At 41.7% G+C, this 24,511-nt stretch overlaps 5 protein-coding genes across 15 annotated transcripts; 2 read left to right on the top strand and 3 right to left on the bottom strand.

Moving 5' to 3' along the window:
- Window positions 1-310: 310 nt before the first annotated feature.
- Window positions 311-5,191, top strand: LOC108047507. Of its 4 annotated transcripts, none has more exons than XM_017127736.2 (4): window positions 311-358; window positions 732-2,329; window positions 2,917-3,722; window positions 4,019-5,191. In XM_017127736.2, the coding sequence occupies exons 2-4, from the start codon at window positions 1,281-1,283 to the stop codon at window positions 4,510-4,512; spliced, it is 2,349 nt and encodes a 782-aa protein (XP_016983225.1). In that variant the 5' UTR covers window positions 311-358; window positions 732-1,280; the 3' UTR covers window positions 4,513-5,191. The 4 variants fall into 4 exon arrangements, with proteins under 4 accessions (XP_016983225.1, XP_016983217.1, XP_016983209.1 ...); XM_017127728.2 differs by having other exon boundaries at window positions 318-549; XM_017127720.2 differs by having other exon boundaries at window positions 318-679.
- A 1,433-nt stretch (window positions 5,192-6,624) lies between these two features.
- Window positions 6,625-7,333, top strand: LOC108047379 (ctenidin-1). The gene is made up of 4 exons (XM_017127536.2): window positions 6,625-6,700; window positions 6,759-7,007; window positions 7,084-7,130; window positions 7,213-7,333. Exons 1-4 carry the CDS (start codon window positions 6,638-6,640, stop codon window positions 7,331-7,333), a joined length of 480 nt encoding a protein of 159 aa, XP_016983025.1. The 5' UTR covers window positions 6,625-6,637.
- Window positions 7,334-7,689: 356 nt separating this feature from the next.
- LOC123037349 lies at window positions 7,690-8,241 on the bottom strand. Its single transcript, XM_044457486.1, has one exon. It carries the CDS (start codon window positions 8,239-8,241, stop codon window positions 7,690-7,692), a length of 552 nt encoding a protein of 183 aa, XP_044313421.1.
- A 1,988-nt stretch (window positions 8,242-10,229) lies between these two features.
- Window positions 10,230-11,661, bottom strand: LOC108051587. Its single transcript, XM_017133727.2, has 3 exons — window positions 11,525-11,661; window positions 11,047-11,180; window positions 10,230-10,499 (listed from the first exon to the last, which is right to left on the bottom strand). The coding sequence occupies exons 1-3, from the start codon at window positions 11,610-11,612 to the stop codon at window positions 10,371-10,373; spliced, it is 351 nt and encodes a 116-aa protein (XP_016989216.1). The 5' UTR covers window positions 11,613-11,661; the 3' UTR covers window positions 10,230-10,370.
- Window positions 11,662-13,605: 1,944 nt separating this feature from the next.
- LOC108051591 (zinc finger and SCAN domain-containing protein 21) lies at window positions 13,606-24,511 on the bottom strand. 8 transcript variants are annotated; one of them, XM_017133730.2, is made up of 3 exons: window positions 24,211-24,511; window positions 21,241-22,313; window positions 13,606-18,964 (listed from the first exon to the last, which is right to left on the bottom strand). In XM_017133730.2, exons 2-3 carry the CDS (start codon window positions 21,734-21,736, stop codon window positions 17,634-17,636), a joined length of 1,827 nt encoding a protein of 608 aa, XP_016989219.1. In that variant the 5' UTR covers window positions 21,737-22,313; window positions 24,211-24,511; the 3' UTR covers window positions 13,606-17,633. The 8 variants fall into 8 exon arrangements, with proteins under 8 accessions (XP_016989219.1, XP_016989220.1, XP_016989221.1 ...); XM_017133731.2 differs by having other exon boundaries at window positions 24,256-24,511; XM_017133732.2 differs by having other exon boundaries at window positions 24,292-24,511.

The following is a 24,511-nucleotide window of genomic DNA, read 5'->3' as shown; positions in this document are numbered from 1 at the left end:
CCTAGATTAAAATTAGAAAATGAAAAGTTGTATATTAGCTGTAAATATAAATAAATTATATTCAATAATAATTGTTAATAAAATAATGAATATTTAAATCAAACAATATTATTCGATGGATTTGTTTTGACGATGATTTGCTACCCTGTTCAATAATAATTTAGTAACTTTTTTAAATTTGGTGTTACCTATAACACCAGTAAAAGCTTCGCCTGGGGCTAGTTTGCTTCAGCGCATGTGTGGAGCTTTTTGGGAGGACGGAACACTTTGGAAGCGGCACAACATCTGTTATTCAAAGAGGCACAATGTAGCAGACCTTGCCACCGTCGCACAAGTGAAGGAATTTTCGTAGCGCCTGGTGAGTTCCCACCCGTGGAATTTGTGTGTGCTCCAAACCGAAAAAACACTGTCTGGGAATTAAAAAGCGTTATTTTACTCATTAATAGAGATGAAATAAACTTGAAAAACCTTAATTCTGTTGAAAGTTCGAATGGTGTACCTGTAAAGGATTTAAGTGAAAGTGCAGTGGAATCTATAAATACTCCTTGGGTAACTAGTCTAAGTCACGGCAGAGTAGACCATCTATTTCCCACCTCCGGTGCCCAAGTGCATGTCGTGCTGCTCATTGGTTTCGCCTTGGTCTGGTCTAGTTTTTGGCCTTAACATGGAGGTGTAGGAGGTGACTGCAAGCGAGCCTTGGTTAGCTGAAAATTATTGTATTGTAATTTCAGTATACGCAGCACGCCGACCACTGCGCATGCCACAAGCCCCGGACCCGAACTCGTACCCCCGCCAATCGAGGCCAGCAGAAAAGCTGGGGGAGAAAAAAGTAGGAGGAACAGCAGGTGACACCTGCAGCAACACCTGCCCAAAGGAACCGAAGGAACTCGAAATCTGGAAGCCAAACCAAGGTAGTCAAGAAACGTTAAGAGCTCAAGGAATCCAAGGAATCTAGAAACGATAGAAATTCAAGAATTCCACGGATCGACAGAAACCCAAAGATCACAGGAAACCAAAGGAATTCAGCGAACTGTTATCCTTAGAACTCAGAACTCAAAATAATCCCTGAACTTATAATTACAAGGAATTCAAGAAACCTTAGGAATTTGAAGAATTAATAAATAAATACAACAGGAACCCGAAAAACGATCCCAAGGAACCCGAGAAGCTTAAGGAGCGTAAAAAACTTAAGAAATCCAGAAGCCCAACGGACCAAAGGGACTTAAGAAATCCAATAGGCTCCACCAAATTCACAACCAAGGAAACGAGGATTACCAGAAATGGCGGCCCTGGTCCACGGCTGCAGTAGTCCGCGTCAGCGATCCTGCAACGGCAGCAGCTCCCCGGGAGGCCACCATGGGGGCACCGCCTCCTCCGCGTACCCCTTGAATCCCAAATACTCGAGGGCCACCAGCCAGACCCTGTATGCCACCACTCAGCAGTTTTTCGCCACCGGAATGCCGGACTCGAGCTACAACTACGGCATGTCCTCCTCCGCCGGCCAGCGACCGCTCTCCGCCTCCGCTCTGCCGGAAACGGCGGCGGCCAGCCGGAACTATTGGGGTCACCACAACGCCTTCTATCACACGGGCGGCAGGCATTACAGCAAGAGGAAATCCGCCGTGGAATTGCTGGCGGAGTCCAAGCCATTCTATATCAAATCCGAGGCGGTTTTCGAGCGACTGCAGCAGGCCAGCTACCGAAACGGCGCTGGTAACAATGGAGTAGCCGGCGGGAAGAGAGGTCGCCGGCCGGAGGAAACCCATGGCCACCATTACGAACTGGAGGACAGGCGCTACATGAGTCTCAATCTCACTCGCCAGCAGCAGGTGCAGCAGCAGGTGCAACAGCAGCAACAGCAACATCAGCAACAGCAGCAGCAGCAGCAGTACCTGCACAACCACCATCCCCACCCACACCAGCACCACCCGCACTCCCGCCACGCCCAAGGCCAAGGTCAAGGTCGCCCAGGGGGTGGAGCCGGCGGAGGGGGCGGCGGCGGCGGAGCAGCCGTTAATAACAACCTCCTGCAGCACAAGCTGCGCATGCTGCTCGGCTCGGAGGCTGGAAAGGAGCGAAACGGGAGCGGAACCTTGAGGCGCCACGAGATGAACGACGGCAGCGCGGAGCTCCTGCCCACGGACTACGGTGAGGAGGAGGTCGGGGGGCAGGCGGGCGCACTGCGCATTCCCCCGCCCCTCTACATGCCCGCCCACAGCTTCGGGCGGGACGGCGAAGAGCCACTGGTGCTCACCGAGAACTACCGACCCATCAGTCCGCCCGCTGAATATGCGGCTAAGTCGGGACAGGCACACAACGATCGCTACAGGTGAGTCATACTAAAGGGGTCAGGTTATTTCGAACGAAAATATATGCATAGGTTTCTCAGAAATCTCTTTAAAGTACAAACGAATCCAACAATCTATTTCCACAATTTTTTTTTAGGAATCTTACTTAAATATTAGTAAAATGTTACGGATTAAAATAAAAAGGAAAACAATAACCAAAATCAAGAATTATAATAGTATAGAACAGAATGTCTTACCTTTTTGTGGTCATAACAAAATCCAATCGATTAGCAATTAAAACTTTACGCTTTCACAAAAGTTCGTGATACTAATTCTTAATTGATGAAAACTGCCCTTAAAATTTTATTTTCCAGAAAGTGGTGAGAATCCTTATTTTACTTTGTGAACTGCAAAAAACCAAAGAAAGATAGAAAATGGAATATTTTAGTCAAAGTTTTTATTGAATTTTATCTTCGGGATCTTTAAATGTTTGTATGATTCGATTGAGCATAGGTAGTTATATAAATCAAGGGATATTTATAAATCTGGATTTCGATTTGTTATTAATTATTCTTTTTGTGACACAAATTAGCATACAAGTTAATAAATGTATTACCAATTCTTGCAGATACAACTACCAGCGATCGTACTCACACTCGCACGAGGTGCCCAACTCTGGTGAGGATCGCAGTGCTCCGTATCCCGCCGGCGACTACAACATCAATAGCCACAAGTCGCTGCCGGATCTGCACACCCAGATCAGTCGTCATTCGCCGCACAGCGAGATCCTGAGCTGCTGCAGCCGGGGCAATCGGTCGATAAAGTCAGCAGGGGAGTCCTCAATCAACCGGGACTCCGGCGGAAGCTCCGGCCACTACACCCATCGCAGTGAGCCCTGCTACAAGAGGGAGCGGCAGCGGGACGGGGCCGGAAGTGCGGCTCCTGCGAGCGGCACCATTAAGAACTGCTGCACCCTGGTGGCGGCCACTCGCAGAGACAGTGGCTCCTCCACCCAGCACAGTGCCAACTCCTATTGCGGCTACGTCACACCGGCTGGGGAATATTCCGGAATGAGTGGACGCAACACGGAGTGCTTGGACTGCCGCTGCAAACAGGACACGGGGGGAATGGGATCCGACTATCTGCTCAACTTCACGCCCACGCCGGAGGTGCCGGAGGCCTTTCAGGACGACTACACCCCGACTCCGCCATCGCCGCGGCTCAAGACTCAGACTCCACGCTACTCGAGCTCCTCCAGTCAGCAGCTGCACACCAGTTCGCAGGGGTACACGAGCATCAATCACTCGCAGAGCTCGCTGGTCCAGAGCCCAGGATCGGCGCCATCCGTGGACGACATCAGTCCACCGCCCATTCAGTTCAAAAGGCAGCGGTGCATTCGCTTCAAGAACAGAAACCGACTGCCAGTTCAAGGAGGTAACCTCAACGTTCAATTACTATTTCATCCTACAGCCATCTTTCATTTAAAATATCTGATACTGTTTCTTTGAAGTTTTTAAGTCTGCTTTTCAGTATATGTGATTCTGATAGTGCACTGATTTATTTATTTATAGTTTGTGAATTTTAGTTAAAGATTTCTAGGAATTTTTGGATGTTTTCTTGCATCATATTACCTTTTTTATATAAACAAATTTGTTAAAGCTTCAGGAAATAATATAAATTAATGACAAAGATCGTTAATAATCTGTAATAAATATTTTCCCCCTATGCAGAAATGGGAGGACCACCAGGATCAGGAGGCGGCCTGGTAGCCGCAGGATCTGGAGGAATGGCCACGGCAGGCGGGGTCCTGGCCGCCTACAAGCAGCACCGAGGCAGTGTGGACCACGAGAACGTGTTCTTCCCCAAAGGTTTCTCCTCGGAGGTCTACCACAGCAGCTTGGACATGGAGAGGGAGGCCCTGAATGCCAGCATTTCGGAGCTGGAGAAGTTCTTCGATCGCCTGGGCTTGAATGACGAGGCCTTCCACGAGATCTACAGTCAGCCGAGGAGACATCACTCCGAAACGGACGATGCCTCGGATGACTCGAGCACCGTGTTCTTCTCGGACGTGAGCACCGTGGACTCGATGAGATTGCCGGACAGCACGGAAACCCAGCCGCAGGCCACGCAGGCATATAGACCCTCGGAACCACCGTCGATTGTGGAAAGGAATGCCAGGATCATCAAGTGGCTGTGCAACTGCAAGAAGATGCAGTGCACCTGAGGATCGCCTGGGCAGTGCAGCTGCGGATTCGGATTTGGATTCGGACGCTAGCGCTTCACTGATTTATTAATTCTACTCGACCACCCCGATAATAATAATACACGACTGCGGATTAATGCAACAAAACACTGATCACCGATGGGTGGGTGGATTTCGAAGGTTGTAAACTTGACATAAGGACGAAAAGTAGTCTAGGGTAATACAAATGGATTTTATAAAATCAAATTTGAGCTTTCAAAGTAAAGAAATCTTTCAAAGAAAGCCAGCTTATTTGGCTAAACAAAATAAACATATTACATATCTTAAAAAAATGAAGTGAAGTAGGTATAAACTACTTTAACTCTAAAAATACTTTTAAAAATATTAAATGCACAAAAAATGATGTACTCTAATTTAAAATAACAAAAGAAAAGTACTTAAAGCTTATAATGTATATGTCCTGCTTTTTTAAATGTTGCCCTTTTATTGCCTAACAAGTAAAACTAACTAGTTTCTTGAAAAACCAACACAAACGCATAGTTGAGCCCAAATTTCAAACTTTTTTTTGCATAAAATAGGCACTTGATTTCACAAAATTGATATGGGTCTCAAACATCATATATTTTGATAAAGTATATAATAAACAAATAATACAAATTCAAAGTATATTTTTCAAACTACGGAAAAAAGTAAAAAAAAGAAAATCTTCCGACTATATTAAATAAAACCCATAACAAAATAAAAAATAACTTTTATAAAGTTGAATTAAAATATTTAAAGGCTCAAAAATTGAATAAATTGTTAAAACCCCGAAGTCAATGATTAAGATAATCAAAATGTCTCACCATTATCTTATTTAAACTCAAAATTTTTGTTGGTTTTTAAATTGATAAAAATATTATACTTCATTACTTTCCCAGACACGATTTTCAAAACATGCCCAGATTACTTTTCGTCCATATGCTGTTTTCGCCAATAGAATCACCGACCTGTCCACGAAAACCCACAAAAACACTGCTCAAAAAGTCAAGTTAAGTCAGTTGAAAGTTTCAAACATGATTAGCATGGTTAGCCTCACCTACCTGTACAATGGAACTAGGAATTACGAGCAGGAGTCTCGATTATGGATGTGCGTTTTTCCTCTTTTGATGCGCTCGTTCTCGCGCAGCTCAATTACACCATTGATATTTGTATTGCCAACGGTAATGATATTGTCTTACGTATACTAATCAACTAGCAAGCGATCGTTCATATTACTCTTATACACAGCGGTATTATTAGATGAATTATTGTACAATTAGTTCTTATAACTTATATATATATATATACATAAACGACTAGTTGCCAAACCGAAAACAGAAACAGTACACGAAACCACTAAAAATCACAAATTGAAATTGAAATGAACCTACCTATTTATGTAATTGTACATGGTTTGCATGGCGAATAAATAAAATATTTATGATTATCAAATTCATTGAAATATATATAGAAAATAAATGGGAATAAATAGTTGTTTTATTTTAGAAAACAAAAAATTTATATAAAATGAAAAGAAATGCCTAAAGAATTTCTAAAACTTGTCAGCTAGTATTTAATAACTATAGTTTTAAATTTGGCGGCATTCGAAACGGAAAACGGGGCTACCGGACGTTAAGAACAGGGTGGCCAGATCAGGTTAAGTTCATGTGAACCGATTCGGCCGTGCCGCAATTTTCAAAAGTAAATTATTACGTTTTCCGTAAATGAATGTCACTAAAATTTCTTTTATGAACACTTTTAATATAAAAGTGTACCAAAAGAACACAGACGAATGTACAAAATAGAATGTTTACTGCATTTTTTTCTGAGTTTTAAAAACAAAAAGATGGTCAAATATAGAGATATAGAGATGCATTAAATAACCTAAATTAAAATAGTTCATATTTTTGTAAACTGATAATACGAATCTGACATTATTTTCATTGTTTTACTCAACCTTTATTTTATGAAACCTTTATGAAAAAAATGAATACAGGTTAACTCATGGCGACTGTTGCATGACCCACATAACAAAAAACACCTGTGGGACTTGGGAGTATAAATAAAAGGTTTTTCAGGCAGTGAGTCGGTATCGGTGGATGACTTTTATCTGACTAAGTCTGAAATGAGGAAACTAGTCGTATCAATAGCTGCGCTGGGATTAATATCCCTGGCTTTTGGTCATGATGTAAGTTGAGATTTCTTAATACTAATCTCTGCTGATCCTGTAAAATCATGTTAAATAGAATCCTTGGCCATCACAGCCCCCAACTCCCATAAAGAAGGTTGCCGTGGCTGTTCCGGTGCCTGTTCCTGTTCCAGTTCCAGTTCCTGTTTATCCCAAAGAAGGAGGTGGAGGAGGTGGTGGCGGCGGAGGAGGCGGCAGTGGTGGTGGTGGCGGCGGCGGAGGAGGATCCGGCGGTGGTGGAGGTGGTGGCGGCGGTGGAGGCCCCGAAGGAGGCACTTGCCCGCGACCTTCTCCCGAAGCCTTACGGGTAAGTACAGATTAGGTGAATCCCATGGTCGGCTTTAAAACCAAACTGCGATCTCTCCATTTTGTCCACGTTGCAGTGCCTCCGGGAATGGGCCTGTCAGTACGTCATCCGCCTGGATCTGCGGTAAGTGCCAGCTTCCGGTTCGGTTCGCTTGGATATCCCCGCTCATATATATTTGGTCTTTCCCTCGCAATTGCTTTGACAGCTGCCTGCTCAACTTAAATGGCAACCCATTGCTGGGCAATCTCATTTCCATACCGGGCATCACCGGAGGCGGAAGCAGCAGCGGCGGCGGTGGCATCTTGGGCGGTCTGCTGGGCAAATAGAGTCGCTTCCCTGCGAAAATGTGCTCACATTAAACCCAATAAGGATGCCCTCGACACTGGCAAAAAATTAGCTTTCTATCTATTTTTAAAGGTTCAAAGCTTAAAACTAACCGTGAAACCTCAGATCATATCCAAATTGTTTAAACAAAATTATGGAAAATGAGTAAGATTTGCAAAATAACTACCTTTTTAAATTAAAATAGACTTGGTCTTACAAATGTACAAAAACTTATTATGATAACTATAACAAACCACTCGATAAATGCTTGTTTAACGTTTTCTTGAAGTTTAAATTAAAATACAAAATAACAAAATAAAAATTTTTAAGATACAACAAATATAAACCTTGAGCCAGTTTAAAAGGGGAAAAAAGCCAAGCCGTAGATCCTGCGGACATGGGATTCCAGAGCTCCGCGCCTGCAAACGGGGCATTGATTCGAGTTCCGGAGGGCTCTGTGGATGCAGTTGCGCCCAAAGAGGTGGCCACATCGCAGCGACACCAGGCAGTGGCCGCCACCCGCGTCACAGTACATTAGGCAGATGCAGCACTGGTTCACCTCGTACATCCTGTCCAGCTCCTGGTTGATTTGGACCACCTGCCTGCGAAGATCGGCAATTTGGTCCACCTGCAGCAGGGAATCCCGGGCAGCTAAGCGCTTCCTGGCCACAAAGTTGGCCACCTCTTGCTGCAAACTCAGCAGAATGCCACTTCGTTGGCCGTGGAAATAAATTATCTGCGCCTTCTTCAACTCCAGCTGGCCCCAATGCTCCTCCAGACTGGAGGCGCTGAGCTGCTCCATATGTATCCGCTCGAGATCCACCTCCTGCCTTTGCAACTCCGTCAAGAGATCAATAATTATTTTCAACTGTGATATTCGCAGCGACAGGTGCTCCGCTTGGCGTGACATTTTAGGGACAGTGAACTTTGGATAAATAAATTATCTAGGCTTACAGAAATGTGTACTAGAACTACTATAAAAAATTTTAAGGAAGAATTTAGTGCTTGCCCCAGAAACCTCAATCATCGGCAATTGAAAAATTATATATATTATATAAATGAAAAATAATATCAATTAATAAGAATAATCTGTGGTAAACCCTAAGTAATTGCTCAAAACCAAAGAGGCCAGTTCGAGATACTATTGTAATAAAACAATCCAATCTAGAAATGAAATATGCATACAATAATTGAAGAAAATGCCTAAATGTAGAATTCCAGATGGGAATCTTTTCCGCAGTGCACAGTGACATTGGATTGGACGGAATTGAAGTGGGAGGCGGCGTGGGGCACTCGGATTGGAATTGCTGCTCCTGTTAATGGGCAGCCAATAATCCTTAGTATTGGCATCGGTGTAAAAATGGCGATTATCGCCGGCATAACCGTTAACTTGATTATTGTTTAAGTGCCACGCAATTAAGCCGAGCCATTCTCAAATTAGCCAGGATGGTGCGGTGCTCGTTCCTCGTTCTTATTTTCATCTCCTACTATTGCAATTGAACCTGCGGCCTTTAATTGAGGAGAAGAGGTGGCCTTAAAGTATTGGCAGCTTGCGAAAAGCTTGTGCTCGAATAAAGTCGCAAATCATTGAAGCATATGCAATTATTCATTTTGAGGTTGAATGCGCTCGAACGCACACAATGATACAAGAACACGGACCTGGCAGCCTGTGTGCAAATATACGTATATACGTATATTCGAGTGCGAGAACGCAAGGAAATTTAAATTCAGGAGCTGTTTCTTAAACGAGGATGCTCCATAAAATTCGCTTTTACTACGCATAGTTTTCGTCGCTTTTTTGTGGCATTTCTTTTGGGGTTTTTCCCGATGCTTTTCTTTTCTTTTCCTTTCTCTGCTTTTATTTTTTTTTCGGTTCTACTACGAGTATTTTTGCCTTCCTTTTAATGCCCTCTTGATTGCAGCCCGATTTCGTCTGCAGATAAAATCTACCCACACTCCGCGAAAGGACACTCCATCTTGGTTAATCCATCACTTGCATCCTACAGCTCAATAGTCTGGGACCTTCCAATTTCCTTTGCCCTTTTATAATTAACTTTATGTGTATGTATTTAGTTTTATTGCTCGTTAGACAGCCGGGCTGAGAGACAATGAAACAACAATTTGTGATCGCCCCAATCACCCAGGACTCCCCCGAAAATCCCCATCCCCATTCCCCTTCCCGATTCCCCAAAAGGCGAACCGCAACGTGTGTAGGCCATTTTGGAGTTTTACTCGGCACAGCCGTTGCCATTATATTAATTACAAACGTTTGCGCCACAGCTTCCTGGCCAGGAGGTCCTGTCTGTCCCGCAGTCCGCCACTCCCTAATGGGCACAACAAGTAAATCACACACAAAGCTCTAAGGCGATTTCTGGCGACGAGCATCGAGGAGACGAAACCAAAAACCCAAAAGGACCGAATAATTTCCATTGAATGTGTGAAACTTGCGCAGCTCTTAACGAGCTCGGGTCCCCAGAAATTCATTTAAACGCGCCAGACAGGACACTCGAATCCCGCCTGGTGACGAACTTTGGAATGGGATCGTTTAAAGCGACTTAACGTGGCTGGTAATTTTGTAAATTTTACAAATAATTAAGTTACAAAGGACTTTTAAGTTTATTTTATGAGGGGTCAGGACCTTCAGCGTTTAGTTTTGTATTCTAATAGACAGAATTATTCAATTCCGTTTTAGAACTATGTTAAACGCAGGTTAAAACAAGCTGATTATAGTTTATGAAAAATCTGTATTGTTTAAATATACTTAATATACTCAAAATTAAAAACAAATTACCCAAAATTGGGAAACATCGTAATAAAACAACTTTGTTCAAGCAAATATTAAAATCGTATTTGCTTACGCTTTCCACTGAATGAATAATTACGACCATTCATGTTTTTTTCATATATATATTTGTTTTGTATTTAAATAATTTAAATTTGCTTGCTGATTTCGTCTCCAGACCTCAGGGCTTTTCTTTGATGGACTTAACTTGTAAACTAAAGAAGTTTGAGCAGCAATTTAGTATTTATTCAATTGTATTATGCCGTCTTCTCCTTGATGGCCTCAAAGCTGGCTATATCCGAAACCGTTGAGCTGGATGGAGCAGGGGAATCGGATGAGGTCGGTGGGTTTGTAGTTTCTGCCTGGGGAGTTTCGGTGACCAGACTCTGCGGCAGGAAAAGGAGTTCAAAGCTGTTCTTAAATCGAGGGGAAATTTAAGGGGTTACCACTAGTAACTTTTTTTTGAAGCCTATCTATCTGAACAAAAATATGTATCTTCTTTTTATTCACTAAAAGTAAATTTTTAAATAAGCATCTCTTAAAATTGAATTTCTTTTAATTGTTGGTTAAACCATAACAGAAATTCCAAAACTTATTTTATTGAAATTGTTCTGTCTTTTTTTTAAGGATAAACAAAAGTGTAGGGTTTTGTTTATTTGTAGTTTTAATTTTGATAAACACTATACACAGTAAAAAATTTATTTTTCACTTTTACTTTTACTAGTTACCTAAATTCTACGATTAAGCAAAAGGCAATAGATATCTATTTGTTCGTTCACTTTGCAGAAATATTGATCACAGCAATAAAAGAGCATTCGAACATATTATTATAAATTAATTAGGTGAGGGTTATGACTTTAAGCTGGCAAAGTGTCTATTTCTCTGATCTGCCAGTAGTGGTATCCCCTTAAAAGGATCTATCCCTGGACTTACCTTGGACTCTCCCTCCTTGAAGGCCTCGGCCAGTCCGGGATGGATTTCACTCAGAGGCTCATCGCCATGTCGTATATAGACGGGCACATGACCTTTGCGGGGCTGCAACTCCTGGTAGGAAGGTGAGGGTGCCGCTGGGGAAATTTTAATTACAAGCCATTAAATTATGTAGCCGTTGCTGCTTTGCTGTTTCTGTTTCTGTTTGCCTTATCAGCTGGTTAATCTCCGCCGCCTTGGCTATGACATACACCCGGAAGCCTTGAATCACGACAAAGCGTAATTATGACTAACGAGCCGAGAGGCACAGCCCCAAGATCCCCTGCAAACTACGCCCCTGATTTGCGGTTCTGGCGCTCCAAAACCTGTTTCGGCTCTCATCCCAAAACAATAGCCGTGAATATTTCAAGCAGATGTGCCATAAATATGAAGTATTTTATGCTCGTAAAAAATAAATCATTTTGTTAGCCAGCGTACTTACCCTCTGTGGATGTGAAAATTCCGAGAACTAGGAATACTAGAACACCCAGCAAGATGCCATTTCCCAGGCAGGCAGATGTCTTGACCATGGCTGCTGTATTGTGAATTTCTCGCGATTTTATTTCGGACTGCGATCGACGCGACTCCAGATTCGAGACTCAGGCTAGATCGGCCAGCAGCCAAGCTTAAATCCGACTCGACTCCAGCTAACTTTGGCCGGGCCAATTACTCATGGGCAGCAGCATCACAACACGGAGAAAAACGTGGGAGTAATATTGGTTTCACATAAATAATTTACCGGCTTTACATTTTTTAAACTTTTAAACAGCACGAAATAAATAAATTGTTAGTTTAGTCCCGACCAAATAAATTCACTTACTTTTTCACTTATTTTAAATAGATATTCTTTTTTTCGAAATTCTCGTAAAAATAGAATCTTTTTCAGGGACACTCTAATAGCGTTTTTTTCACAGTGCATCGGCAACAGCAGCGGAATTGTTAGTTTAGACCTAACTAAATAATATTACTTACATTTTCACTTATTTATAGATAATAGATAATCTTTTTTTTTCGAATTTCGAATAAACATATAATCTTTTTCAGGGACACTTTACAGAGTCTAATAGCGTTTTTTCGCAGTGCATCGGCAACAGCAGCGGAATGATGATGGCTCCGATGATGGCTGGTAATGAAGCTGTCGGCGAACTTTTCGAGCTGTGGTGGGGCATATAAAAAGCTTTGGGTTCTGCGGCAATTGGCTGAGTTGCGGGGGGGGGGGGGTTGCAAAGCGGAGAGGGGGATGGGTTCTAACCTAGCATTTAGTGGCCTGCGGCGTTCCACTCGCACCACTCCACCACACTCTGTATTCTGTTCCTCAAATTCAAACGTTATTCTTTTTTTTTCCACTTGTTTCAAATTAATTGGGTCGTTAGAGAAGCCATTTGCGCGAAGAGGTTCGTCTTTTTTGCGCCCTGCTGCCTGTTATTTTTTGCTCCGCACTCTCCTTTGAATTGTTTGCCCACTTTCGTTTTTGTTGAGTATTCAAATCGAGAAATTGCTGACATCTGTGGATGAAATGCCGCGGGTGGATGGATGGATGGCAGGGGATGGATTGGTTGTACTGCACCGGCAGGAAATCGGAATACAAGTACTCGTATCTGCCTGCGATTACGCCATTGAATGCAAGTGAAGGACTGGGAGGGATGACAGGAGGAAGGCCTCCTGAACTTGTGTGTGTTTGCCCGCCTCGATTGTTCCGCGTCCTTGATACAATTCCATTTTGATTTCGGCATTTCACATCGTGAGCCAACCGCCCGCCCGCCCAGATTGTGAATCAAATTGTTGGGCAAATATTCAACAGAGTAAATATGTTTATGCCGAATCAAGCAATTTCATTTAAACACACTCCACATGACGAGGCACTTGTCTGCACTGTGTGTGCCTGGCCCTCCAGATTCCGATATAATGCTCAAGTATGGCATTGTACTATATTGTGCTATACTATATGTGCACCCAGCTGCTTGTTGACTTATGTAGCTCCCTGTGCAGCTCCCCGAGTTGAATTAAATCAGCGATGCATAGTTTATTAGTTACGGAGTAATTCGCCCTTAAAACAAAGGGAACTAGAACCCCCTGCCCCTAACTTTCAGTGTAAAATGTTTGTGGATACCCAGGCTTAAGGGCACTTTAAGTGCATGTTTTCTATGGTTCGTGTAACTTAGGTTCCGTTGAGTCGAATGATTTCTAAATGAGAAAAGCTTAAATTTAACAATATATGCATCCAAAGGGCTTACGAAATATATTTATACAAAGCTTAACCAAAATACCTGGTGTATACTTTTAAACACAATTTATATCTAGAGATTTTAATCGATTTTATGCATATGTTAAAATATTTTCGTTCATTAAAGGAATATAATGTTTTCTATGATTAATAACTTAAATAAAACTAACATAATCCAATAGATAAATAATCATCACTTAAAATGTATCTTCACGTTATACAATAAAACTAGAAAGTAGAGAATTTAAACCATACTTACTTTAAAACCTTTTACCAATAAATAACTATCTTTCAACGCATTTTGTTTTCTCTGTCGTTTATTTAATATTTTTATGTATTTTATGTATGTTTATTTCCGAGGCTCTAAAAATAGTTACATGGCTGCACTAGTGTGTGGGTGTAGCTTTAATAACTATGATTCTAATTTATATTCCTTCGTCTCATCGTGTCATACTTTTTGGATCTTGTTATGGTTGTTTTGTTTTGCTTGGTTTTGCTTTGTTTGTTTCATTGAGGGGGAGTTTACTCGTGTTGCGTTAATTCTTTGTTTGTTGTCACGTATTTCCATATTGGATTCTTCTGTGATTCTCCTGCTTTCGATTCGATTCGTTTCGATTCTATTTGCTTCGCTTTCTCCGGTTACTCGCGTGTATATTAATTTAAGAATGGATTAGCTTTCTTTGGGATATAATAGGTTATATGCTCTACATATTTTGCCATAAAATCGCATGGTTATGCATGTGGGTATGTCTGTAGAATGTCGGTTAGTGTCTAATAGAGTGTGTGGGGTTACGGGGTTATTAGATTAGTATAGCTGCGGTTCATCTAGGTGTTCTTGTTGTTGTTGTTCTTTTGTGTGTGTCTCTTTAAAGTCGATTATTTAACTCCTACGAAAGCTGAAACTAGTTGAACATTCTCTAACTAAAAGTAGAACAAGAACGAATGCTAAGTATCAAAAGGAAAAATCTGTGAAAACTCCTACGGGCAGCGCCTTAAAATCGCTGCCTGCCATCCGGGAAGTGGGCGTGGCATTGTATTGCATACGTAGTATTACTTATATATCTTTAGCTATATATTCCTGTACGGCCAGGCGATGTTGCCGGCCGGGTGGTCATTGAGTATATACTTGAATTGATCTTGATTTACTTGAGGGATTCCTATTCGTCTTGCATTGGAAAAATTGAGATTCGGTTTATGATGTATATGTTTATGGTTCGCTGTAAGCATTTATATAAATAAGTTAAATATGTTTACTTATATACGTGGTTGCATATATGCCGGTATGTATGTATATAATTTTTTAATGAAGTATACAATATATTGCAATTTTAAATGTATATAACTGTTCAAGTCTTTTTGCATCTCTAATATATGAATATATAAATTAATATCTTTACGTTATTCATCGTTCATTTTATAAAATATCTCACCATGTTCGACTTCTGCCCTTCCATTTATTGTATAATAATCAAAATTGAATTGGTGTCATTGATCTTGAAATTATGGGTGTGGGTGTCTATCAGCTAGAGTTCCCGATTTCACATTAATCCAATTGAAACAACAAAAAAAAGTCCAATTCCTAATGTCTGATAAAAACCGATCTTTAATGAGAAAGGTAAACCTTCAAAGTTTATTTATTTTTTTAATAGCTTTTCCCTTTTAAAATAATTTTAAAAATAAATAAGAAAGTGAAATCGGGAGCGCAGCTGCATGTCTGTTTTTAAAGTGTTTCAGGGGGCTCTAATTAATTGTTGCAGGTGTGTCTTGGGGTATTACGATTTTGGGAATCAACTTGCCGCGTGTATAAAACAAGGTTTCTGTGTAAAAATATTTTTTGCATCGCCATTCCTCAATCTATTCGCGTTCTTCTTATTTTTACTTTTTGTCATTTTGTTTGTTTCTCGTTTTTTGTGGTGTATAATGTGTATAAATAAATCTTACTCATAAATAAATCAATTAAACGCTCGCCTCAATATATAATCTATTTATATTCGTAATTATTTCATATATATTTTGAATGTAAAATTGCAAATCACATAATTGTTACCACTACTGTTCAATGGAATTTCTTATATACGTTTTTTTTTAGATTTTCTTCGGTTTGTTTTTTTTGTTTTTATTTGGTTTGGTTTGCTTATGTGTATATAGGCATTTAATGCTATTTAAAACGCTATCAATAATCATCAATAAAGCCATGCATAAACACGATTTCGAACTATGGCCCTATAAACAATGCGCATAGCACTCTCTGGTCTAAATTCTAATTCTGCCCCGATATTCTGCTGCTAGACTTGCGACATGCGGCGTTACTTGGTTATCTACATGGCGCGCACGTATGTAGAATACGATGTAATAATCTGCTTTGTTGCTATAAAATTGTGGGCGTATGTGCGAGAGTGTGGGGGCGGGGTTTATAATTAATGGTTTCTTGCTCGTTGTATAATTAAGTTCGAATGGTTTTCAATATTTTGTTGTTACTTTGCATTTACTATTATTAATTTCGATATAAAACTGCCTCTTTTAAATATATTTATTTATTTGTAATATATTCATGTGTATATATATGCTTTAAAAAATAACCTCTATCGCCGTCCGCCTCGTTCATCAATTCTTAAATTATGAAATAATTGTAATTGACAATTTAATTAAATTGTTTTCAAGTTTACTCTTTCGGTTTTTTTTTGCCATTTGCATTTGCATTTGCCATTTGCCAATAGCTTTTGGCTTCGGAATAAAAACTACGCGTAAAATAAATACATGTTTTGTGTATATATCAATACTTCTCGATTTTTGTTTTTATAGAATTACAAATTTTTGTATTTTTTGGTTTTTTGTTCGTTAAAAACTATGTCACTTAACTTTGGAATTGCTTTTAGTTATCATTTGTTTTACAAGTGCGTCTCTACGTCTATCATCATCGTTTCATCATCAACCATTCAGCTTTCTGCCTACTGCCTTCTTTTTCTACTCCGAATTCTCAGACTTCCCGACTTCGGGGGATATCTACATGCGAGTATATCCTTTTCGGAATTTGGGGAGGATGCGTTCCTGTCCATTGGAAACCTTTGGCTGGGCCAAAGCTCGAGGGGTCGCGGGTACGGGGGTAGTTTCTTGTATAAAATTGTTTTTAAACTTGCAATTATATATGTACACGAGTCATGGGGTTCTAATGCTAGTAATAAAATAACTATTTCGTAAGTACTTTGTTGCATGTGTATGAGAATGTCGTAATTGGGGTCGCTTCCATCATATACCTTCCATACTTTGAATGTATTTATTTATGTTAAGTATTGTCCTTGTGATATGTTTCTAAATTGTTTTCTCATTAATTTTAATCATTTCTAAGTAATTGAAGTAGTTTTCTGTTTATCGAGTTAGAGCATAATATGGAAGTAATCTCATCTTAAACTTGGTTAGAGTGTAAAGTTGCCGCAGCGGTTAAAATGGTTCGTCGTTCGTCGATCATCGATCATTGATCATTGATCATCGATCGTCGATAGTCGTCACTATATATATCCGATTTCCGATTGCTAACTTGATCATTGAGTACGGTTAAAAAGAGTCTAAGAGCGAGAGAGATATAGGGAGTTGCGGGAAGTGCTATAAGTTCACTAATTGATTAGTTTGCTAAGACTTGAACTGAGCTCCGATCGAATCCTTAAGTACTCGGACTAAATATCTAGGTGAGTGGGTAGTGGTGAGTGTATTGGGGGTGTATATAAACTCTAGAGCCCTAAAACGATGCCTAAAAGTAGATATTTACCAAAAAACATGCAAATTGGTTCTGCTCGCTAGGTATTAATCATTTAGTTCATATGTATACATATAATTTGCCGTTCCCTTCTTCATTCCCTCCTTCTGTATATAATGCTTATTTGATCTGTGTATATATAGAATTTCTACTTATGTTCCATAATATTCGTTGTGTCAGATTTTTACTATAAGTTACGTTTTGGATTTCCTTCTCAAACCTTTTGTTTTTTTTCTTTGTTCTTTTGCCTCCCAATCTTCGTTCAGTAAAAGTTGCAACTTGGAGAGATTTTCGGGATAGTTCAGAGATTATAAGTGAGTAGATATAAGTGTGTGTATATAACTGCTTGAAGAAGATTCTATTGAGTTGAGATCCATCATCATCATCTGCCTTCTGTTTAATGAACTACTCCGCTAGTAAGCCGATTCCTAGACTAGATTTTGTTTGTTTTTTAATTCTTATTTTGTTTTGTTTTTCGTTTTAGTATTAATTTGATAAGGGTGCTCGAGTATTGCTTATAGGGTTCTGGTGTAAAGTATCTTAGTTGCGGGCAGGAGAGTTATCGCTCGATGGTTCCTAGGCCACCACAATGTCCTGGCTGTTCTCATCGCTGTCCAGATCGTCGCCCTCCAGGTCGTCCTGCTTGCTGCAGTCGTCGTCGTCCTCGTCCAATCCCTTGTCCTGATCAATGGCCCCGGTGTCCCGCAGACAGGCCGACTCCAGATGCTTGTTGAGGTACGATTTGAGGGCGAAGGTCTTGTTGCAGCGATGGCACTTGAAGTTCTTGTCCCCCGAATGGGTTTGCATGTGGGCCCGCAGATTGGAGCGGTCGGCAAAGGCTTTGCCGCAATGGACACAGGCGTAGGGCTTCTCGCCGGTGTGGGATCTCAGGTGACCCTGGAGCAGCCAGGGTCTGGAGAAGAGTTTGCCGCAGATGTCGCAGCTGTGCGAGAGCTTGTGCGTGAGCAAGTGCATTGCCAGGGCGGGCATGGACACGTAGGCCTTGCCGCAGGTGTTACACTTCTTGGCCGATTGCGAGTCCAGGGAGCGATGGGTCTGCTTGTGGCGCGAGAGATTCGAGGAGGTGGCATACTGCTTTCCGCACTCGCAGCACTTGTAGCAGCCCCTCTTCCGCTTGGCGTAGTTCTCCCCGTTTCCCGAGGAGCCGTGTCCCGTGGTCGTCGGTGTTTCAGGGGGCTCCGATGTGGTGTTGCCCCCCGAGGAGGAGGCATTGCTCTGGGCACTCTTGGGCCGCGGCTGCACTGGTTCCTGCCTCTCCGGCTTGCCCACTGCAGCCGCTCTGCTCGCCTTGGTCCTGCCATCCAGCATGTTGAGGCACATCTTCAGGGCCGACGCCCTCTGCTGACTCTGCGGATTGGGCTTGCCCCATTGCTGCAGCCCCGACTCGGAGGAGGAAGACATGTCTATATCCACGTCGGAGCTGTGGTCCGAGTTCGGGGGCGTCAAGGGCGAGCAGTTGTTGGCCCCCTCCGAGGAGCCGCTCATCAGGTCGTAGGAGCTGCTGCCTATGAACCGGATGGTCGACTGGGGCGATCGGCTGGAAGCGCTGTTCGATATCTCCTGGATCTCCGGGGAGCGGAGCTGCTCCTGCTCCTGCTTCATGATGGTGACCACGCAGGGCGGGATTAGGGGCGGCAAACTCTGCGAAAGGGAGAGCAGATCGTGGGCCGCTTCCGTTTCCTCGACACTGCGACCCCGGTAAATCGAGGCGGCCACTTGTTGCTCCCTCACCCTGTCCCGCTCTCGCTCCCTCTCCCTCTCACGCTCCCTCTTCAAGGTCACCGGCTCCGGCTGGCGCGGCGATCCACTAGCGCTGGCGGGCGGGGCGTAGAAAATCACCTTGCCATCCTCCGCCGGAGCTCTGCCCACTGGACGGCGCAGCGATACTGTATTATGAGAAAGATTTACTTAGATTTAGTACCCAGGAAATGCCTGCAAACTCATAGAAACTAACAGTCCAAGGGCATCGAATCATCATCCTCGGCATCGAACTCCTTCGAGTTCATCTTTCACATCACAAAATGACGAAAATCGGGAAATCACTGACTCCAAACTTAATTAAACTCAATAATTGTCAAAAAGACTTGTTGATTTTTTAGACTGACCAGTTAAAAGATTGCCATCTTTGACCAGGGGTCAGCTTTACTACCAGAGTTGCCTAATCAACTGCGAGCTTTGACATTTCGGAACGGTGGAATGAAATCAACTCAGATTCAATTTGAATCAAAATGTTTGATTGGTTTTAAATCCAATTAAATGGTGGGCCCAGATGGAAAAAGGTAGAAAGAACCTAAAATCACCAAACTAACCTTTGAGAGTTGTGCAAAAATAAGAAAACGGAAATAAATATATAAATAAGCTTATTTATCAACTGAGTGGTTGAATTTATTATTCAGGAGTAATTTAATTTATACAGAACATTTTCATTAAAGCATACTTAAGCAGGTAACAAAAGAAACTTAAACGAACATTATTTAATTAAAACATACAAATCAACTAAGTAAAATAATAAAAATAGCAATAAAATTAAGAAATAAGTACATACATATATATAATTTAAATTAGTTAGCAACCTTAAAGTAATAATAATAATTATAACTGAAGTACTTATAAAAGTGAGTAAATAATAAACACGTTGTCTTAATTGCAGTCCTTAAAATTACATACATTTGAATGCATGTATATAGTAAACACCCTTGCTTTTAATTGGTTCACCTAACGAATTGTACCCTGTATCTTACTTTATATTCCTCTGCCTTCTTTTTTGTGCTCCCACCTGTAGACCCCAGAGGTTGTAACCTGAAACCTTTAGCTCCTTCGGACTGTCTTTATTAAAACTGAAACTTGTTTTTGTGTGCCTTTTTTAAGCTCGTCCTAATACACATGTGTAGTTAGGGTGCGTGTGCCAAATGCAAGTCATATTCCACAAAAGGGGCTACCAAAGGGATCATAAAGGCAGCAAAAGCAGTAACCATAAATGCACATTTTGGCATTTTATCGGACTGAAGCTGAGGCTGACGCAATATACACATCCCTTCTCCACTGCGGCTGACCTGTTACGTTCCGAGTTCCTCAATCGATATGACGACCTCCCGACCGCCCAACATCGCCCTAAAACCTCCCAACCACCCCCTGCCAACGGCAGTCAATGCCGCTTGTTTGCATTTGCTTCTTCTTCAGCTTTTCCTCAGCTTTTCCTCCCCTTTCACCCCACTTTTCCATGCTTTTTCCTTCATTCAAGAGCAACAAGCAACGACATCGACAAGAAGGCAAGCGCAAACATGGAAAATGCCAACATACGCTAAAAAGATTAGCTAACGGCGACAATGTCAAACACGAGCGCTCACAGTGGAGTGCTCCAAGTGGGGAGGGGATTGTGTGGGGTCACCACCAGCCACCAGTCACCAGTGGGGGGTCACCAGCGCGGTTGAAGGACGCTGGCCAAGTGGGTGGCCATAAAATGGTTGGAAGTGCCGCTGGCTTTCGATGATGGAGTGGGATCATAGGAACCAGGCTACTAAAAATAAATACACCAGCACACACAAATTGTCGCAGCCACCTGTTCACATTGTTGTGACGCAACTTTCAGGGGGGTGCAGGTGGTGGATTCCCACAAATGGAACAATAGCTACACAGAGAAGAAAACAGCTTTCACAACCCAAGAATATATTAACTTGAAATTACACGCAAAAAATTGGATTCCTAATTGAACAAAAAAGAGATTATAATAAATACTACTACCTCAAACATGGTAAAAAAAAGTGAATGTTGAAAAATGTTTGTACAAATCAATAATTAAAAACACAAATAAATAATATTTCAATAAAAGAACAAAGGTCTTTAAAATCATACTGGGAAGGGGATGTGTTTATGCCCATTTTGAACATTCAAATGTTCAGGAAGCTAATGTAGGCTCACCATCAACTTTGTTAATAATCATTTGAACATGAAACTTCCTAGTAGAAAATTACATACGATTACTATAATATATTTTCCACACGGAAAGTTTTTTAATTAGAACCTTTGAATAAAAATAAATAGATTTAACTTGGTTATTTTCTGTTAAAAATAAAAATCTGATTTGAATTCTGTGATTCTTAATTAAAGATATATACGAAATGAAAATATCTTCAAAATTCAGTGAAATAAGATATAAACATACCTGAGGCGGAAATTGGTGCTGCCACAGTTGCAGGAGATCCCGTAGTTCCCGCTCGTCGCTGTTTCTCCTGTTTGGAGGAGTTCATCTGGACCAAGGACTGGGCGGCTGACCACTCCAGGTGCTCGCATAGCTGATCCTCCTGCTCCTCGCCCTCCTCGTCGTCCAGATCGATGATTTCCCTTCTCAGAACCGATCGCGAGGATCTCTTGGCCAACGATTTGAGGGGTGACTTTCCGCCATTTCCCAGGCCATTTCCATTGGCATTTCTTAGCACCGAACTGGCAGTCACTGGGGACTTATCCTCCAGCTTCAGTTTTCCCGCGGTCCTGGGCTTTGGGCGTCGCCAGCTCTGCAGGTCGGTTCCTGATCCTGATCCTGATCCGGCTGCTGATCCCAAATGGGATCCCGATCCGCCGGCCACATACTTCTTGCTGGCACTCGCATAGGCAATCGTTTGGATCTTGTTGCGATTGGGCAGTATAAAGTCCACGGACATTTTGCCTGCAAAACGGGTCACCGTATCCGGAACCGCTTGCCTTCCTTTGCCAGTTCGAAATTCCGGGGACTCCCCGTCCACTTGTTCGCTCTCTGTTTATTTTGGTCTAGGTTTTTGGTTTTGGTTTAGGGTTTTCGGGTCGTGGGGCGTGTGGGTGTGTGGTTTTGGGGTTTCTTATGCTTAGATTTGTTTTGTATTTACTATGTAGATGTAGCACAACCTTCTTTGTCATCTGCAGTTTAAAATGCTTTTGCTTTTATAGCTATATAGCCGTAGCTCTTGCCCCGCCCGTCCGTCTGCCTTTTTGGCCCTCCTCTACTTCAATTTTGACATTGACATGAGTTGCCTTGAGAGTATTGCTGCGGTTGCTCCTTCAGCTTTGATTCCTTGCCCCGAAGTTGCGGATGTTGCAATTTTGTGCCCTTTTGGCTCGCCGGCTGGCTGGCATCCTCCTGCCCCCTTCAAGAAATCCCTTTCTGTCCTACCACATCCGCTTGGCAGCTTGTTTTACTCATAAGCCCGGCTATCTCCGCAATTGAAGGTATTTGGCGTTCGTTGTTGCGTTGCCTTTCCTGTTCTGCAAGTAATGGAAATACAGGTACATTAAATTCCACTTATTTACCGGTAAGACTGTGCACAAGACTGTCACATTTACATGCAAATAATAGTAACTCAAGGGACGAAGACAAAGGCGGGTCTGCGAAACATGCAGCTTATTAAAATGAATGTTCGCTGATGGGAACTTTATTAAAGTACTTCAAAATATATTTAAAGGTATACAAATTAGAATTATAATTGCACATTTTATTGTCCAATATTGGAGTAAACATAAATGACATAGATCTCATGGAATCAAAATCAAACTTGGTCGTTAAATTACAGTTAAGTTGTAACTGTGCTACAAAACCAAGCTTAAACATTATTGAACTGAGTTAAACTGAAGTTGGTGTTGCTTATAAGTATACTCCTAGCTTAGATCATTCATTTGAAAGAGATAAGCTTAATCAATAGACGATCTAAGAAAGATATTTTTAAAATTCCGTGTATTATAAGCTAGTTTTTAAATTTCCATAGAATCATATGTGTGTGTATTATTTATAGATAAATGAAATATGCTGAATACTTTGGTTAAGATATTGTAAAAGATCTCACAGAAGGCTACATATAACTTATACCCCGGGTTTCTGAACCCATAAAAAGAAAGAAACCGTTGCTGGGACTTCCAAAAGCAATTCCTGATAGCCCATTAGACCACCTTGCCTTAGCGTTACCCCATAAATCGCAGGTAAATACTCTATGGCAACCATTAACTGCACACTCCGCCACTCTCCAAACGCCTTGCACTCGAAAAAAACGCAACCAACAAAATTGCATAATTTAAACGGCGATTAAAGTGCGAAAATTGTAAACAAGTTCCTGCAGTTGGTTGGTAGTCATAATATTTACATTATAAATGCAGAAACCGCCGTGCAATCAACAGAAGGGAACAGGACATCCCGCCGAGGTGGGGTGGTGGGTGGTTTTTCCAGTGGGCTGGGGCAATTTGCAACACTTGATTACACTTAATTGATAAATTGTTATACTTTTTGCACTAAATTGCATGGTTTATACACGGACTGGCAGTTCATTCTCTGCGAGAGACCGATGGACTGGGAAATGGTGGTGGGGAGAGGGGAGAGGGGTGTGGTGGTTCTGGGCGGAAAAGCTTCCATTGGAAGGTGGCGCACACGCACGCACACCGAAACTATCTATCCCTATCCCACGTTTAAAAATGGCGCATACACTCGCTGCCATTGTTTAGGAAATGCACTAACCGAGGTTCTACGAATTCGATGGGGATTATCCCGATAGGGACTCCTCGAAATGCTTGCCTGTATTTTGTTAGGTCGTATCACATGTTGAATATATTATTAGGTAATGGTTTAGCTTGCGGTTTTTGGAAAATCCTATAAATTTTCCTCTTTTTTCCGCTCGTTGTTTCAGCAACAACAACTTGTTCACTCTGCACTTGTCGAATGTTTTGTGAATTGAAATCGACGGAGAAGCTCTCAGAGAGTTCTCCGCGAGTGAGAGAGTCGGAGAAAGAGAATTCGGCGCACTCGCTGAACTTGCGAACTAGCTACTAGAGTCCTTGTAGCGAGTACATGCAACAAATAGTCAACTGTTGGTTGCCTTAGCCTACCTCACTGTACCACCCCCTTTCACCCTTTTCTCGCTTTCCCTCTCTCTCGCTCTCTCCTTCTCAATTTCTCTCTTGAGTTCTCTTTCTCCTGCTGCACATAAACAATGCGAGATTTTTATTGCATACTTTGCAGCTGCAGCGACTTATACACACACATATAAAAAACATATATATGCAATATATCACATTGTCACATGCAACACCAAATCAAATCATGCATGAATTGGCTTTTAATTTTGGAAGGATTCCGTAATATGTTTATTTTTAACTCTAGAAACCAAAACAGGCGTACATTTATAGCGGTTATATGATATGATATAGTAGGAAGCTCTCGTACTCGCTCTGATTTGTGGCTTGTTTTTTTCACACTCACACAGTTTGCTCTTTTCGTTTTCGTTTGCTTTTTATAGTTATAGATTTTCCTTCTTTTTTTTTGCACTTGGTCACGTAAGTTTCTGGACTTTTGTTTTATATATTTTACAGTTTATATTATTGTGGTGCGGTATTGTGCTGGCTATATTAAACTATGGACTTGTTTGGCCTGCCGCTGTGCGTCAGTTTTTGACGTACCACTCCCTTCTACTGTGCGCTTG

This window comes from Drosophila rhopaloa, unplaced genomic scaffold (assembly GCF_018152115.1).
Source record: "Drosophila rhopaloa isolate 14029-0021.01 unplaced genomic scaffold, ASM1815211v1 contig_159, whole genome shotgun sequence".
Classification (NCBI taxonomy): Eukaryota; Metazoa; Arthropoda; class Insecta; order Diptera; family Drosophilidae; genus Drosophila; species Drosophila rhopaloa.
This window is presented reverse-complemented; position numbering and strand designations above follow the sequence as displayed.

What these genes read in the sequence shown, in the direction of transcription:
- LOC108051591 (XM_017133730.2), bottom strand. Translation starts at nt 21,736, where the DNA reads ATGTCCGTGGACTTTATACTGCCCAATCGCAACAAGATCCAAACGATT. An exon ending in AGCACCAATTTCCGCCTCAG is followed by an intron (nt 18,965 to 21,240) that starts GTATGTTTATAT and finishes CTCATAATACAG; the next exon opens with TATCGCTGCGCCGTCCAGTG.
- LOC108047379 (XM_017127536.2), top strand. Translation starts at nt 6,638, where the DNA reads ATGAGGAAACTAGTCGTATCAATAGCTGCGCTGGGATTAATATCCCTG. An exon ending in CCCTGGCTTTTGGTCATGAT is followed by an intron (nt 6,701 to 6,758) that starts GTAAGTTGAGAT and finishes CATGTTAAATAG; the next exon opens with AATCCTTGGCCATCACAGCC. An exon ending in GTCATCCGCCTGGATCTGCG is followed by an intron (nt 7,131 to 7,212) that starts GTAAGTGCCAGC and finishes TTGCTTTGACAG; the next exon opens with CTGCCTGCTCAACTTAAATG.
- LOC108051587 (XM_017133727.2), bottom strand. Translation starts at nt 11,612, where the DNA reads ATGGTCAAGACATCTGCCTGCCTGGGAAATGGCATCTTGCTGGGTGTT. An exon ending in AATTTTCACATCCACAGAGG is followed by an intron (nt 11,181 to 11,524) that starts GTAAGTACGCTG and finishes AAATTTCCCCAG; the next exon opens with CGGCACCCTCACCTTCCTAC. An exon ending in TCAAGGAGGGAGAGTCCAAG is followed by an intron (nt 10,500 to 11,046) that starts GTAAGTCCAGGG and finishes TTCCTGCCGCAG; the next exon opens with AGTCTGGTCACCGAAACTCC.
- LOC108047507 (XM_017127736.2), top strand. Translation starts at nt 1,281, where the DNA reads ATGGCGGCCCTGGTCCACGGCTGCAGTAGTCCGCGTCAGCGATCCTGC. An exon ending in GCACACAACGATCGCTACAG is followed by an intron (nt 2,330 to 2,916) that starts GTGAGTCATACT and finishes CAATTCTTGCAG; the next exon opens with ATACAACTACCAGCGATCGT. An exon ending in CCGACTGCCAGTTCAAGGAG is followed by an intron (nt 3,723 to 4,018) that starts GTAACCTCAACG and finishes CCCCCTATGCAG; the next exon opens with AAATGGGAGGACCACCAGGA.
- LOC123037349 (XM_044457486.1), bottom strand. Translation starts at nt 8,241, where the DNA reads ATGTCACGCCAAGCGGAGCACCTGTCGCTGCGAATATCACAGTTGAAA.